Here is a 14910-nt window from a genome sequence, read left to right as displayed (position 1 = left end):
CTTATGCGTTCCTATACCATTCATCCGATTGCAATGAAATTTTGATCAAGTATTGTGCTCACGCCCGCCAAGGTTTCTGAATTGAGGCAACCATTTCTTCTTCTTTTTCATCTATTCTATCTTCTTCTATTCGTATGCGTTCTTATACCATTCATCTGATTGCGATGAAATTTTTGTAAGTTGTTGTGCGCACACCTGCAAAGGTTTCTAAATTAGTATTATATAAAATACAAAGTTCGTTTAATCCAATTTTGGTTTGTTAGTGCATATTAATAACATTAATAACGTTTGCGTATTTTGGATTCGATTTTAATTTAGTGTTCTTTTGTTTGACCTTTACTCCTATTAGAATTATTTTCATATTGATATATTGTATTACACAGATATTTTAATATTAAAAAAATAATTAAGTACCTCTTATTATTTTTTAAATATCTAAGATAAATATAACCACGAAGCGACCCTGTGCGAAGCCGGGTACTTCAGCTAGTAAGTTTATAAAAAAGAGCTCTAAATAAAATTATGACTAACAGTATGCATATTTATTTTGTTTTGTTATGAAACTGCACGACACGCCTGACCTCATGGTCTAATGGTATTAAAATGACCGAATATGATATGCTACATGTGTATTTGATCATTTGTAACAAAGCTGATAAATATTTTTTACCATACAAAACACATAGTATCGTCTGACGCGCCGATGGCGTAATCAGCGCCTTTCCAATGTATACAATTATGCGCTGGGCGTGTCTTCAGCGCCCAACGTGTCAAGCTCTTGCACAATCGAAATACAAAATGAATCATTTTTACCGCAACTGAAAAATAAGACTATCCTTGCAAAAGTGACAAATCAGCAAGACAATCATGTCAAACAGATATTAATCATTTTTAACAAAGCTTATAAATATTTTTTACCATACACATATAGTATCGTCTGACGCGCCTATGGCGTAATCAGCCCTTTTCCAATGTATACAATTATGCGCTGGGCGTGTTTTCAGCGCCCAACGTGCAATTGAAAAACAAAATGAATCATTTTTACCACACAACTGAAAAATAAGACTATCCTTGCAAAAGTGACAAATCAGCAAGACAATCATGTCAAACAGATATTAGAGCGAAAGTCCACCGTAAAGCAAAAACCATATTGCCATCTTAAATAGCTATTACAATGAGTAATGAAGCACCTCAAGCCAAAGCGTATCGTTATTCTTATATTTATTATATTGAATTAATTTGTGTTTGGAGTCAGAGTATGGATGGACCTAATAGGTTGGGTAAGACGTGGCTAACATATATTTCTCGTAAAAAAAAATCTGTTAATACAAATCTCCACTCTGTGGAGCTCATTATTATGATCTTATTAGGATCGGACAAATTAAAAACCCACCCAGAACACCAGGACGTCAACTTAAATCCAATATCTAGCAAAGACAGCTGGCCCTACCAGTTAAAAATATTTTTTTAATGTTTCTCGATAAATCTCAAATCACAATCTCTGGTTGGGCCTCTTTCATCCTTGCGACATGGCGTACCCAATGAAGTCATCCCACTTTCAACTGTGGGACATCTAGGGCATCTTAGTATTATGCATATATAGTTAATGGGTGTGCCTACCGTCCACGATATGTGCCGCCTTTGTCGCATGTGTCTCCAAGACCATTCCCAACAACTTCCTGCCAAAGATATCCAAATGTTTTTAGACCCAGCATTCCAATCCATAGAGCAATATGGGATGATAAAAGTTTTATATAAGTGTGAAAACAATGAATGTAATGATGATAGATTAATCTTATTCTTAATTTCTTTAGATTCCGATTACTGGCAGAAAAATACGAAACCGCACTTAGACCGGTGAGTCAACCATCTTTAGTTGTTTCAGGAATTTAACTAAATGCTTATGTACATTTGAAACCCACCTTCATAATTTGTCTATCCAAAGATTATTGTGAGATTATGTTAAATTTTTTTTTTTAATAAGGTACTTTATCTACCTAGTTTTTAAAAAGGCTGATGCAGTAGCATATGTTTATTTTTCATTCCGTGTTGCGAAGGTAACCAACAGTGAAGATTATTTTTATAAGTAAAAGAAAACTTTAGTGATTTTGTTAAGATCTTCATTTTAAATTATACTTAGAATATTATTTCGATTCATAGATTTTTTATCTATATAGACTTTTACATTACTTGTAATGTTTTTATAGGTCAAGTCATATAAAAATAATACATGCAAAAAGTTTCATTTGGTACCTAGTATTATGGTTACTTTAACATGTTTTTGTAAACTTAGGATGGGCCGTGCACCCCACATGCTGGGAAATGAACTGAATCCGGAAAGTGCAGTAGCAGCTCGACTCTCAGAGCAGTTAAATGCTGAATTGGCTGCCCATTCCTGCTTTAGAGAACCATCTCCGCTAGTGCCCCCACCACTCATCAATAAAGCCACTGTAAATAACTCAATGATTTGATAATAGTTCATTCTCGGTAAGTGAAATAGTTATACCAACATTTGAAATCATCAAAGTGTCACAGGACGACTGAGTCATCACTCAGGGTTCCTCTATGATCGGTATTGGAGCTCAGCCCTACTGTGTTCTACATGCCATCGTCAGTTAAGTTAAATCCATGTCAATGCCTTCATTCCAGTTGAACTAATTGTATATGTATATTAATACGTCATCAACATTAGAGTTTGGAAACATAGGCTGAGGATCGATAATGGAATATAAATAAGATAATTTTAATTCCATTTTGTGATTGACAATTCAAACAGCATTGAGTATGGTTATATGGCACATGAGTATTGTCATTTCAAAATGAAAGTAAAAATAAAAGAAACTACATTAATATATTCAAAAAATGATAATAATATTTCCACATTATATAGGTACCTATATCAAATTTTTTAGTAGTAGATGGAAATGTTTTTCATTATTTTTATTCTATTACGCATTTCACAGCAGATTATCAATCAACAATACCGAGATCACAACAATCGTACCTTAAGTATTTGTGATATATGAATACTAGCATGCCAAAAATACCTTGGCCGGGTGAAGCTACCTACGAGGCAGGAAGAAGAATGTGGCCACTCTGTATTGGGATTTATAAAGACGATTTTTGTAGGAGTTAGGATCCACCCCCGACTGTCACACTCCTGTGTTAGCATATACTACGCGAATATATGAAAATCATTTTTTTCGATCATTGGCACTTAGATCATTATTTAAAATAAGTAAGAAGGTACAGATTTTTTTTGTATGGTAATTTTATTTTATGTATTAGGGTCGCAACTCAAGCAGTGGATCCAATCCGTCCTCACAAGGAATGAGTGGTGGTGCACAGAGTTTGGACCAGCTTTTAGAGAGGCAATGGGAGCAAGGTTCACAGTTTCTAATGGAGCAGGCTCAACATTTTGATAGTAAGCACTTATGTAACAATTCACAGCATCCTATTGATAAATCTCGACGCACGGAAGCAGTTATGCAATCCATTTTGAATACTCTGTAACCTTTTTAGGTTTATGGACCACATTCAACTTTTAGTATTAATAATAGGGCTGCAGCGGGAGGTATAAAGATATACAGAGTTTAAAAAACAGTTGGCAACTTGTTCACTCTTGCGTAAGTCTTCACAAATTCAATTATACCTGTGCAAGTATACAATGCATCATTTCCATGTCGCCTGTACAATCACGAGATGTCCAATATTATCATACACGTATTCATGTATACAATATTGTGCAAGTATACTGCTCAAGTATGCAGTTATGTTGCAATTCATTTGCATTTATATAAGACCACACATGTGCTACACCGAGACGACACGGTCAAAGGACCTTAACAGTCATTACGTGAAAACACAGAAAATGTGAGAATATTACAGAAATGTCATTATTCATTTTGTATCGTGTCATTGAGTTGTGTCTATAAATGTAATATTTCCCATTATTCATGCAATGATTTTCAGACGACGTTGGGTCTAAAATTACTGAGAACATTAAAAATATTCAAAGACTGTTTACTAGTAGGTATTAACATCAAGCTGACCAAAGATATTTTTTGTTAATTGAGTTGGTATTTACATCATATTCAATTTTACAAAACACAAATTATAATAAATTTCTGGTTGTAACAAAACAAGAATGGGACTGGATCATCTCTCTCCCTCACCCACAGAACTATTCAAGAACAATATATACTTATTGACTAATAAAACAACCTGTAATTGCTATTTCAGCTTGAAAATTGATAATGATGATCGGTGTGAATTATTTAATTTGTGAGTCTGTTGGTGTAATTAGACCATTAGCAAGTTTGGCTTAAATCATATATTTTTTTAATTACTATTTTTTTTACTCATTTTTAGTCGCATCATTATTGTCTTGTTTGCATCAACTGCGAACTGAGAATGTCCGTTTGGAGGATTATGTCGGTTCATTGACACAGCGACGGGATCATCTTTTGGCGGTGAATGCACGACTTGCAATCCCTCTGCCTCCACAGCGTAAGTCGCCTGTTCAACACATCGATCTTTTAGTTATTTTAATTTATGTACATAACCATTAAATAATCAATAATAATTATTACTCAAACCTAATACTATCATTACTCTGCATAATTTTATTTGCATTAAGTCAAGGTTTTTGTGATTACAGAACAATACATTTTTTAAATAAATCTATCTAATGCATTAAAAATCCCTGTCATCCTCTCCTCCCAGTGATTTTTTTGTTATAGAATTTTCTTTGAAATTATTTAATATAAAATGTAAATGGACCATAAGTTCAAATGTTTTATTTCTCTCAGAAATCATTAGCATGCTCGCGCATTCTCTTTGACTGAATTTTTCTTTGAGGTACATAATAAATTAGCATTGCAGGCGATTTAAATTAAGTAACAAACATGTCTTGTATAATATGCATGCTGAGTTGTTTTGATTTGAACAGTTTAGACAATTTTTTATTTTGCCACAAATTCTAATATAACAGTCGAACTTGGTTATTACGATCACGGAAATAGCGAGATCTCGGATGTAATGAGGAAACATTCGTTGACATTTTAGTTTATGATTTTCTCCATACGTTTATTCACTTTTATAATGAGCTACTTCTCGAGTATACCCAATGTGTCGATCGTTGAAAAACAACATTTTCGACCCCGTGTGACCCCATGTGCCAATTCACGAAAACTTAAAAAATAGGTCATTTTAGACAAAACTAATGACCCATATTCATGATATTTTTTATTAGTCGTTAACATGTAAATACGTCAATATAATATAATGTCACCGCTCAGAGTCGGCCGGCACCGTGAACTTGAACTGTATTTGTTATAAATAAGTTATGTTATAACAAGCCATAAATTATAAAAAATTTCACAGTACCTACACATTGAAAACATTCAAGTGGGTTTTGTGAATGTCGCCCTTGTAAAATGCTCAAAAATATACCTACACATTGAAAACATTCAAGTGGGTTTTGTGAATGTCGCCCTTGTAAAATGCTCAAAAATATGACGTTATGCAGTTTGGTTTCATGGTGATTTTACGGCCTGACAGATAAAACGCAATTTATTGCTTCCCGAAAATGTCTATAAAAAATCAAATTATCATGCAAAATAAAAACCGACTAGTGAAAAATATCTGTAACGTATTCAACTACTATGCCAGCTAAGAAATAAACCACTCAAGTGTAGTGCCAGTGAAAGAATGACATTTTCGTGATTACTATACAGGTGACACTGACTATGAGTGGCCACGCGGCTCCGATCGGCGCCGCCGGTAGCGAACCTGTTAAACAACTTCTTTTGTAGTTTATGAATGCCATGCTTGTTTCGGGGATTTTTACGATGGTTTTCAGATTTTTTATGTTCTATGCTTATATAGAATGTGGAGCGAAAAATGTTATATGACGATATAACGAGCAAATTCAGTCGGTCCCATCTTCCTCGTAATAACCAAGTTCGACTGTATATATAAATGGTTTAATTAATTTTAAGCTGCCCGAACTATCTTGCTAGGTACCGAATCGATTTTCAAGTCTTTATTTAAAAACTATTATTAATTCTATTCTTTGTGACTATACATATTTGATTGAATGATTTCTATTTAGAGCATACTTCAGTGAAACGGCTAATAATTTTCAGCAATAGGTGGGACGTAATTTTGCATGCGTTGCCAGTCGGAGAGCGATAGTCGAGCTGTGAGCACATCAATTTGTTTTGTGATGGCGTCGGAGGAATTAATTCTTAAATCGTGTAAAGATGACTAAAAAAAACCTTACGTTTTTTCTCGAAAAACAAAACATGTCAATGAATATTTTATTATTATTAGTTAAATAACAATAAACAACAATAAACAACATTAAATGGACGCATGTTGAATTTTTATGACAAATTACGTTCGTCTTTTGCACAATCTGCGCGTCGCGTTGTCACGAACATTTTAGACCATGCCTCAGCTGAAGTATAGCCTTAACTATAAAGTTTGAGGATTTTGAGGAAGGCAAGCTTCGAATATGATGTACATTTTGTCGTCAGTGACAATTTGTCCTAGACCAAATCCTCCTACTAACTTTCCACTTTTACCTTTATCAATCTTTGCATGAAATCTCCTATAATCAAGGTAACTTCATTATCTTTCGTCGATTTTAGAATTTCATTTATCTGTTCATAGAGTTCTTCTATAACATTGTCATCTTTGTCGGCTGTTGGAGCGTACACCTGTATTATATTAACATTACCCATCCCCGATTTGAGTTATAATAGCATTACTCTGTCAGAGTAGGGAACAAAACTATTGACCGATCTGTTAATTTTATCGGTCACTATGATACCCACTCCATTTCGATGGTGGTTATTATCATTTCCCGAGTAATACAAGGTGCCGTTGTCAGTTTTAAATCTGCCATTCCCCTTCCACTTCACTTCCCTGATACCAAGGATATCTAATTTTAACCGATTCATTTCCATAATAACGTTTTGCAATTTTCCACTTTTAAACATTGATCGCACATCCCAGGTCGCAATCTTCATAGCCGGCCCGGGGATTCTTTACACCCTCTGACCATTTAAGGCCTGCCGGGGACTGAGGGCCATGCAATTTGATTTTCCAGCCATGATGATTACTAGGGATATAGTTAATGTGGTAGTTTCCCGTTGCTTTCCATATCGCAGTGTCAAAGCAATAAACCGTAATAAATCAGTCATAATGTCAAAAATATCCGAAGAAATAAATTCTATAGAATGACTTACCATTTAGAACAGTTCCGCCATTTTGCTTTTATGTATATAGAGCACTGCAAGGCCCGCATTTTGTTATTCGTCAGCTCGTGTTTGATTTGACTCGAAGTATAGAACACTTCACAAGTGGTAATAAATTAATCACACATAATGTTTTTTCCCTGAGTAGGGTCGTAAATATAGCACAATAATTTTAGACTAAGCAAACTTTTAGGCAGACACTTAAAACAGCTATTAAATATTATTAATGAGTTACATGTTTATTTTTACTTTACATATTTAAAATTGTTTTGAAGAGTGGTAGATTTTATAACATGGACTGAGACACAGAGCGACATAACAAATACAACACATAAATATCTAGATAGAGACTTTTTTTTTTTTAATAATTTTTGAATTTCCGCACACATGACAGCGTCTTCTGGGTTTTTTATTATTTGCGGTGGGCGGAATGTGTTCCGGCAAATGATCCGTTAAAGTTATAGGCAACAACCTCAATGGATTTTCACTAGTCGATGATCTGGGTTGTGGAGTTTTTGTGATTTTCAAAGCGTACTTAGCAACTAATTGTTTTATCACGACTAACTGAAATTTTCCTAGAGTTTTTTTACTACCAGTGACAGATTTATATATATAGAAAGCATTTAATAAATAGGTCAATCATGTGAAATGCTACCTTTTTGTACCATTTCACAGATTTCCTCATGCATGACAAGCTGCTGAGCATCATGTCGGCCTTGTCGACAGTCCCCATATTTTTATTATAGATGACACACTTTGGCTTCATTTATTTAGTCTATCTGAGGCAACACTTGTTGGATCGGAAAAATGGAGCATTTGGAGCAATAACTCATATCGGTCCCTAGGCGTCGTCTGACTGAAAATGGGTGCACTTAAAAAACGATTCCGTACTCCAGTGTTCTTATATATATATATATATACTACATTCGTGACAGAAGCGGGCGCCGGGTTAACCGATTTATCTGAAATTTTGATGGGCGTTGCTTAAAAAAGTTTCGGCCAGTTCTTCATCCGGTAATGCTGTGAATGTTTCACAATTCACGAATGATAGTCGACCGCGGCCCATTGTTGCAAATTCAACAATCAACAAGACTAATAAAAATAAAACAGTCCCGCACACTGTGGTTAGAGTAAAAGCTAGTGACATTCAAAAGCCTGACAGTTTTGCCTCAAATGCAATGGACTCAACCTATTCAAAGGCACGCTGCAGCAGTCTTGATGTCATCGGGGAGCGATTCCACGAGACTTTAATACCTGTCAATTTTATTACCCAAAGAAATGGTTTTTACAGTGAGCGTACTCATGACACATCATGTAATATCAGTCGAGTGAAAAAAAATGTTGTAACCAACCAGAAACCTGCCAGAGATTATGTTAAAAATAATGAAAACACCATAGCCAGTATGAAGAGAAGTTTGCCAATTATGAAGCTGAAAAGAAAACCTGACTCGAACGGTGACTACACAATTGACAATACATTTATTTATTCACACGCTTCAATACAGTCAACGTAGAATCGGGTGAAAGAATTCACTCGCTACCGATCAGAGTGCCCAGAGTTATGGAGGCTGCACCAGAAATGGTTGCCAAACCGAATGAGATTAGTACCGGTCGCGGCATGATAGAGAAAAACAGAACGCACACCGAAATCTCAGAGGTCAGCCAATAATAGTTACATTGAAAAAGTTTCGGCCAGTTCTTCATCCGGTAATGCTGTGAATGTTTCACAATTCACGAATGATAGTCGACCACGGCCCATTGTTGCAAATTCAACAATCAACAAGACTAATAAAAATAAAACAATCCCGCACACTGTGGTTAGAGTAAAAGCTAGTGACATTCAAAAGCCTGACAGTTTTGCCCCAAATGCAATGGACTCAACCTATTCAAAGGCACGCTGCAGCAGTCTTGATGTCATCGGGGAGCGATTCCACGAGACTTTAATACCTGTCAATTTTATTACCCAAAGAAATGGTTTTTACAGTGAGCGTACTCATGACACATCATGTAATATCAGTCGAGTGAAAAAAAATGTTGTAACCAACCAGAAACCTGCCAGAGATTATGTTAAAAATAATGAAAACACCATAGCCAGTATGAAGAGAAGTTTGCCAATTATGAAGCTGAAAAGAAAACCTGACTCGAACGGTGACTACACAATTGACAATACATTTATTTATTCACACGCTTCAATGCAGTCAAACGTAGAAACGGGTGAAAGAATTCACTCGCTACCGATCAGAGTGCCCAGAGTTTTTGAGGCTGCACCAGAAATGGTTGCCAAACCGAATGAGATTAATACCGGTCGCGGCATGATAGAGAAAAACAGAACGCACACCGAAATCTCAGAGGTCAGCCAATAATAGTTACATTGAAAAAGTTTCGGCCAGTTCTTTATCCGGTAATGCTGTGAATGTTTCACAATTCACGAATGATAGTCGACCACGGCCCATTGTTGCAAATTCAACAATCAACAAGACTAATAAAAATAAAACAATCCCGCACACTGTGGTTAGAGTAAAAGCTAGTGACATTCAAAAGCCTGACAGTTTTGCCCCAAATGCAATGGACTCAACCTATTCAAAGGCACGCTGCAGCAGTCTTGATGTCATCGGGGAGCGATTCCACGAGACTTTAATACCTGTCAATTTTATTACCCAAAGAAATGGTTTTTACAGTGAGCGTACTCATGACACATCATGTAATATCAGTCGAGTGAAAAAAAATGTTGTAACCAACCAGAAACCTGCCAGAGATTATGTTAAAAATAATGAAAACACCATAGCCAGTATGAAGAGAAGTTTGCCAATTATGAAGCTGAAAAGAAAACCTGACTCGAACGGTGACTACACAATTGACAATACATTTATTTATTCACACGCTTCAATACAGTCAAACGTAGAATCGGGTGAAAGAATTCACTCGCTACCGATCAGAGTGCCCAGAGTTATGGAGGCTGCACCAGAAATGGTTGCCAAACCGAATGAGATTAATACCGGTCGCGGCATGATAGAGAAAAACAGAACGCACACCGAAATCTCAGAGGTCAGCCAATAATAGTTACATTGAAAAAGTTTCGGCCAGTTCTTCATCCGTTAATGCTGCGAATGTTTCACAATTCACGAATGATAGTCGACCACGGCCCATTGTTGCAAATTCAACAATCAACAAGACTAATAAAAATAAAACAATCCCGCACACTGTGGTTAGAGTAAAAGCTAGTGACATTCAAAAGCCTGACAGTTTTGCCCCAAATGCAATGGACTCAACCTATTCAAAGGCACGCTGCAGCAGTCTTGATGTCATCGGGGAGCGATTCCACGAGACTTTAATACCTGTCAATTTTATTACCCAAAGAAATGGTTTTTACAGTGAGCGTACTCATGACACATCATGTAATATCAGTCGAGTGAAAAAAAATGTTGTAACCAACCAGAAACCTGCCAGAGATTATGTTAAAAATAATGAAAACACCATAGCCAGTATGAAGAGAAGTTTGCCAATTATGAAGCTGAAAAGAAAACCTGACTCGAACGGTGACTACACAATTGACAATACATTTATTTATTCACACGCTTCAATACAGTCAAACGTAGAATCGGGTGAAAGAATTCACTCGCTACCGATCAGAGTGCCCAGAGTTATGGAGGCTGCACCAGAAATGGTTGCCAAACCGAATGAGATTAATACCGGTCGCGGCATGATAGAGAAAAACAGAACGCACACCGAAATCTCAGAGGTCAGCCAATAATAGTTACATTGAAAAAGTTTCGGCCAGTTCTTCATCCGGTAATGCTGCGAATGTTTCACAATTCACGAATGATAGTCGACCACGGCCCATTGTTGCAAATTCAACAATCAACAAGACTAATAAAAATAAAACAATCCCGCACACTGTGGTTAGAGTAAAAGCTAGTGACATTCAAAAGCCTGACAGTTTTGCCCCAAATGCAATGGACTCAACCTATTCAAAGGCACGCTGCAGCAGTCTTGATGTCATCGGGGAGCGATTCCACGAGACTTTAATACCTGTCAATTTTATTACCCAAAGAAATGGTTTTTACAGTGAGCGTACTCATGACACATCATGTAATATCAGTCGAGTGAAAAAAAATGTTGTAACCAACCAGAAACCTGCCAGAGATTATGTTAAAAATAATGAAAACACCATAGCCAGTATGAAGAGAAGTTTGCCAATTATGAAGCTGAAAAGAAAACCTGACTCGAACGGTGACTACACAATTGACAATACATTTATTTATTCACACGCTTCAATACAGTCAAACGTAGAATCGGGTGAAAGAATTCACTCGCTACCGATCAGAGTGCCCAGAGTTATGGAGGCTGCACCAGAAATGGTTGCCAAACCGAATGAGATTAATACCGGTCGCGGCATGATAGAGAAAAACAGAACGCACACCGAAATCTCAGAGGTCAGCCAATAATAGTTACATTGAAAAAGTTTCGGCCAGTTCTTTATCCGGTAATGCTGTGAATGTTTCACAATTCACGAATGATAGTCGACCACGGCCCATTGTTGCAAATTCAACAATCAACAAGACTAATAAAAATAAAACAATCCCGCACACTGTGGTTAGAGTAAAAGCTAGTGACATTCAAAAGCCTGACAGTTTTGCCCCAAATGCAATGGACTCAACCTATTCAAAGGCACGCTGCAGCAGTCTTGATGTCATCGGGGAGCGATTCCACGAGACTTTAATACCTGTCAATTTTATTACCCAAAGAAATGGTTTTTACAGTGAGCGTACTCATGACACATCATGTAATATCAGTCGAGTGAAAAAAAATGTTGTAACCAACCAGAAACCTGCCAGAGATTATGTTAAAAATAATGAAAACACCATAGCCAGTATGAAGAGAAGTTTGCCAATTATGAAGCTGAAAAGAAAACCTGACTCGAACGGTGACTACACAATTGACAATACATTTATTTATTCACACGCTTCAATATAGTCAAACGTAGAATCGGGTGAAAGAATTCACTCGCTACCGATCAGAGTGCCCAGAGTTTTTGAGGCTGCACCAGAAATGGTTGCCAAACCGAATGAGATTAATACCGGTCGCGGCATGATAGAGAAAAACAGAACGCACGCCGAAATCTCAGAGGTCAGCCAATAATAGTTACATTGAAAAAGTTTCGGCCAGTTCTTCATCCGGTAATGCTGTGAATGTTTCACAATTCACGAATGATAGTCGACCGCGGCCCATTGTTGCAAATTCAAGAATCAACAGGCTAATAATAATAAGACAGTCCCGCACACTGTGGTTAGAGTAAAAGCTAATGACATTCAAAAGCCTCACAGTTTTGCCCCAAATGCAATGGACTCAACCTATTCAAAGGTACGCTGCAGCAGTCTTGATGTCATCGAGGAGCGATTCCACGAGAGTTTAATACCTGTCAATTTTATTACCCAAAAAAATGGTTTTTACAGTGAGCGTACTCATGACACATCAAGTAATATCAGTCGAGTGAAAAAAAATGTTGTAACCAACCAGAAACCTGCCAGAGATTATGTTAAAAATAATGAAAACACCATAGCCAGTATGAAGAGAAGTTTGCCAATTATGAAGCTGAAAAGAAAACCTGACTCGAACGGTGACTACACAATTGACAATACATTTATTTATTCACACGCTTCAATACAGTCAATCGTAGAATCGGCTGAAAGAATTCACTCGCTACCGATCAGAGTGCCCAGAGTTATGGAGGCTGCACCAAAAATGGTTGCCAAACCGAATGAGATTAATACCGGTCGCGGCATGAAAGAGAAAAACAGAACGCACACCGAAATCTCAGAGAGGTCAGCCAATAATAGTTACATTGAAAAAGTTTCGGCCAGTTCTTCATCCGGTAATACTGTGAATGTTTCACAATTCACGAATGATAGTCGACCGCGGCCCATTGTTGCAAATTCAAGAATCAACAGGGCTAATAATAATAAGACAGTCCCGCACACTGTGGTTAGAGTAAAAGCTAATGACATTCAAAAGCCTCACAGTTTTGCCCCAAATGCAATGGACTCAACCTATTCAAAGGTACGCTGCAGCAGTCTTGATGTCATCGAGGAGCGATTCCACGAGAGTTTAATACCTGTCAATTTTATTACCCAAAGAAATGGTTTTTACAGTGAGCGTACTCATGACACATCAAGTAATATCGGTCGAGTGAAAAAAAATGTTGTAACCAACCAGAAACCTGCCAGAGATTATGTTAAAAATAATGAAAACACCATAGCCAGCATGGAGAGAAGTTTACCAATTATGAAGATGAAAAGAAAACCTGACTCGAACGGTGACTACACAATTGACAATACATTTATTTATTCAAACGCTTCAATACAGTCAAACATAGAATCCGGTGAAAGAATTCACTCGCTACCGATCAGAGTGCCCAGAGTTATGGAGGCTGCACCAGAAATGGTTGCCAAAGCGAATGAGATTAATACCGGTCGCGGCATGATAGAGAAAAACAGAACGCACACCGAAATCTCAGAGAGGTTGCCAATAATAGTTGCATTGAAAAAGTTTCTGGCAGATCTTCATCTTCATCCAGTAATGCTGTGAATAGAGTTATCCAGGCTGCACCAGAAGTGGTCGCCGAACCGAATAAGTTTAATACCGGTCGCGGCATGATGAAAAAAAACACAACGCCCATCAAAATTTCAGAGAAGTCGGTTAACCCGGCGCCCGCTTCTGTCACGAATGTAGTATGCGAAATTTCGCAAAACGTCACACAGCACGAACATTTTGATACCGAAACGATGACGCTTCGATGGAATGAATTGTTTACAAATAAGTCTCCCTTTAAAAACAATGATCCTCATCGATACAGAGATTTTGATGCGGAATCATCTTTTCTTTGAAAATTTTGCGTGTATGCTCTAAAAGTAACCTAATTTTATTTAGTCTATCTGAGGTAACACTTGTTGGATCGGAAAAAGTGAGCATTTGGAGTAATAACTTATATCGGTCCCTAGGCGTCGTCTGACCGAAAATGGGTGCACTTAACCCGGCACCTGCCTACAAAAATCGTATGACGCACCATAACTTCACATGAATTTCATTATCGTCTTTGTTCTATACTAAAAACGCAATAAAAATTATGTCATCGCACCAGTCGAGAACCCAAAGCCATTAGGATAATTTCGACACACTAAAAAACCGTAATAAATCAGTTATAATATCAGAAACACTTGAATAAACGAATGCTATACAAATTTGAAAAAACTTACCGCAAGACGCCATTTTGTAGCCAGTATTTCGAGCTCTGCGCGGTGTGTACTATTTCGACACTTGTGCATACGTTCCCACGAATTAAAGCATTACTAATTTTCAAGTGCATATCGATAAATCACATATTAATGTCTTCGTGTTGAGTCGTAAACAAATATAAAGGGGACCCTTTTAATATATTTAAACTACACAAACACTTAACTTATTGAATATTATTGATAAGTTAACACGAACTCACATTAAAAAAAACATATACAATCATAAACCCATTTTAAAATTGTTTTGATGTGTGATATATTTTAAAGCAAGGTGACAGACATAACGCAACATCACACGCTGGGCACATAGCGAGAGTTTATTTTTTTTCGGATTTTTTTTAGAATTCCCGCAT

The 14910-nt window shown here is 36.9% G+C and overlaps 1 protein-coding gene across 4 annotated transcripts in view; it reads left to right on the top strand.

The window, feature by feature from the left end:
* Alh (coiled coil domain containing protein Alhambra) overlaps positions 1–14910 on the top strand; it is a 132190-nt gene that overhangs the window by 98150 nt on the left and 19130 nt on the right. For all 4 annotated transcript variants that reach the window (XM_085940919.1, XM_085940915.1, XM_085940922.1 and 1 more), the window contains 4 exons: positions 1815–1857; positions 2294–2450; positions 3289–3424; positions 4372–4509. In XM_085940919.1, coding sequence (XP_085797045.1) covers positions 1815–1857; positions 2294–2450; positions 3289–3424; positions 4372–4509 — 474 coding nt within the window. The remainder of the gene's footprint in view (positions 1–1814; positions 1858–2293; positions 2451–3288; positions 3425–4371; positions 4510–14910) is intronic.

Source organism: Rhyacophila brunnea, unplaced genomic scaffold (genome assembly GCF_057557595.1).
Source record: "Rhyacophila brunnea isolate RB1 unplaced genomic scaffold, BYU_Rbru_1.0 scaffold_1, whole genome shotgun sequence".
Classification (NCBI taxonomy): Eukaryota; Metazoa; Arthropoda; class Insecta; order Trichoptera; family Rhyacophilidae; genus Rhyacophila; species Rhyacophila brunnea.
The sequence above is the reverse complement of the archived record's forward strand: the minus strand, read 5'-3'. Positions and strand labels throughout refer to the sequence as shown.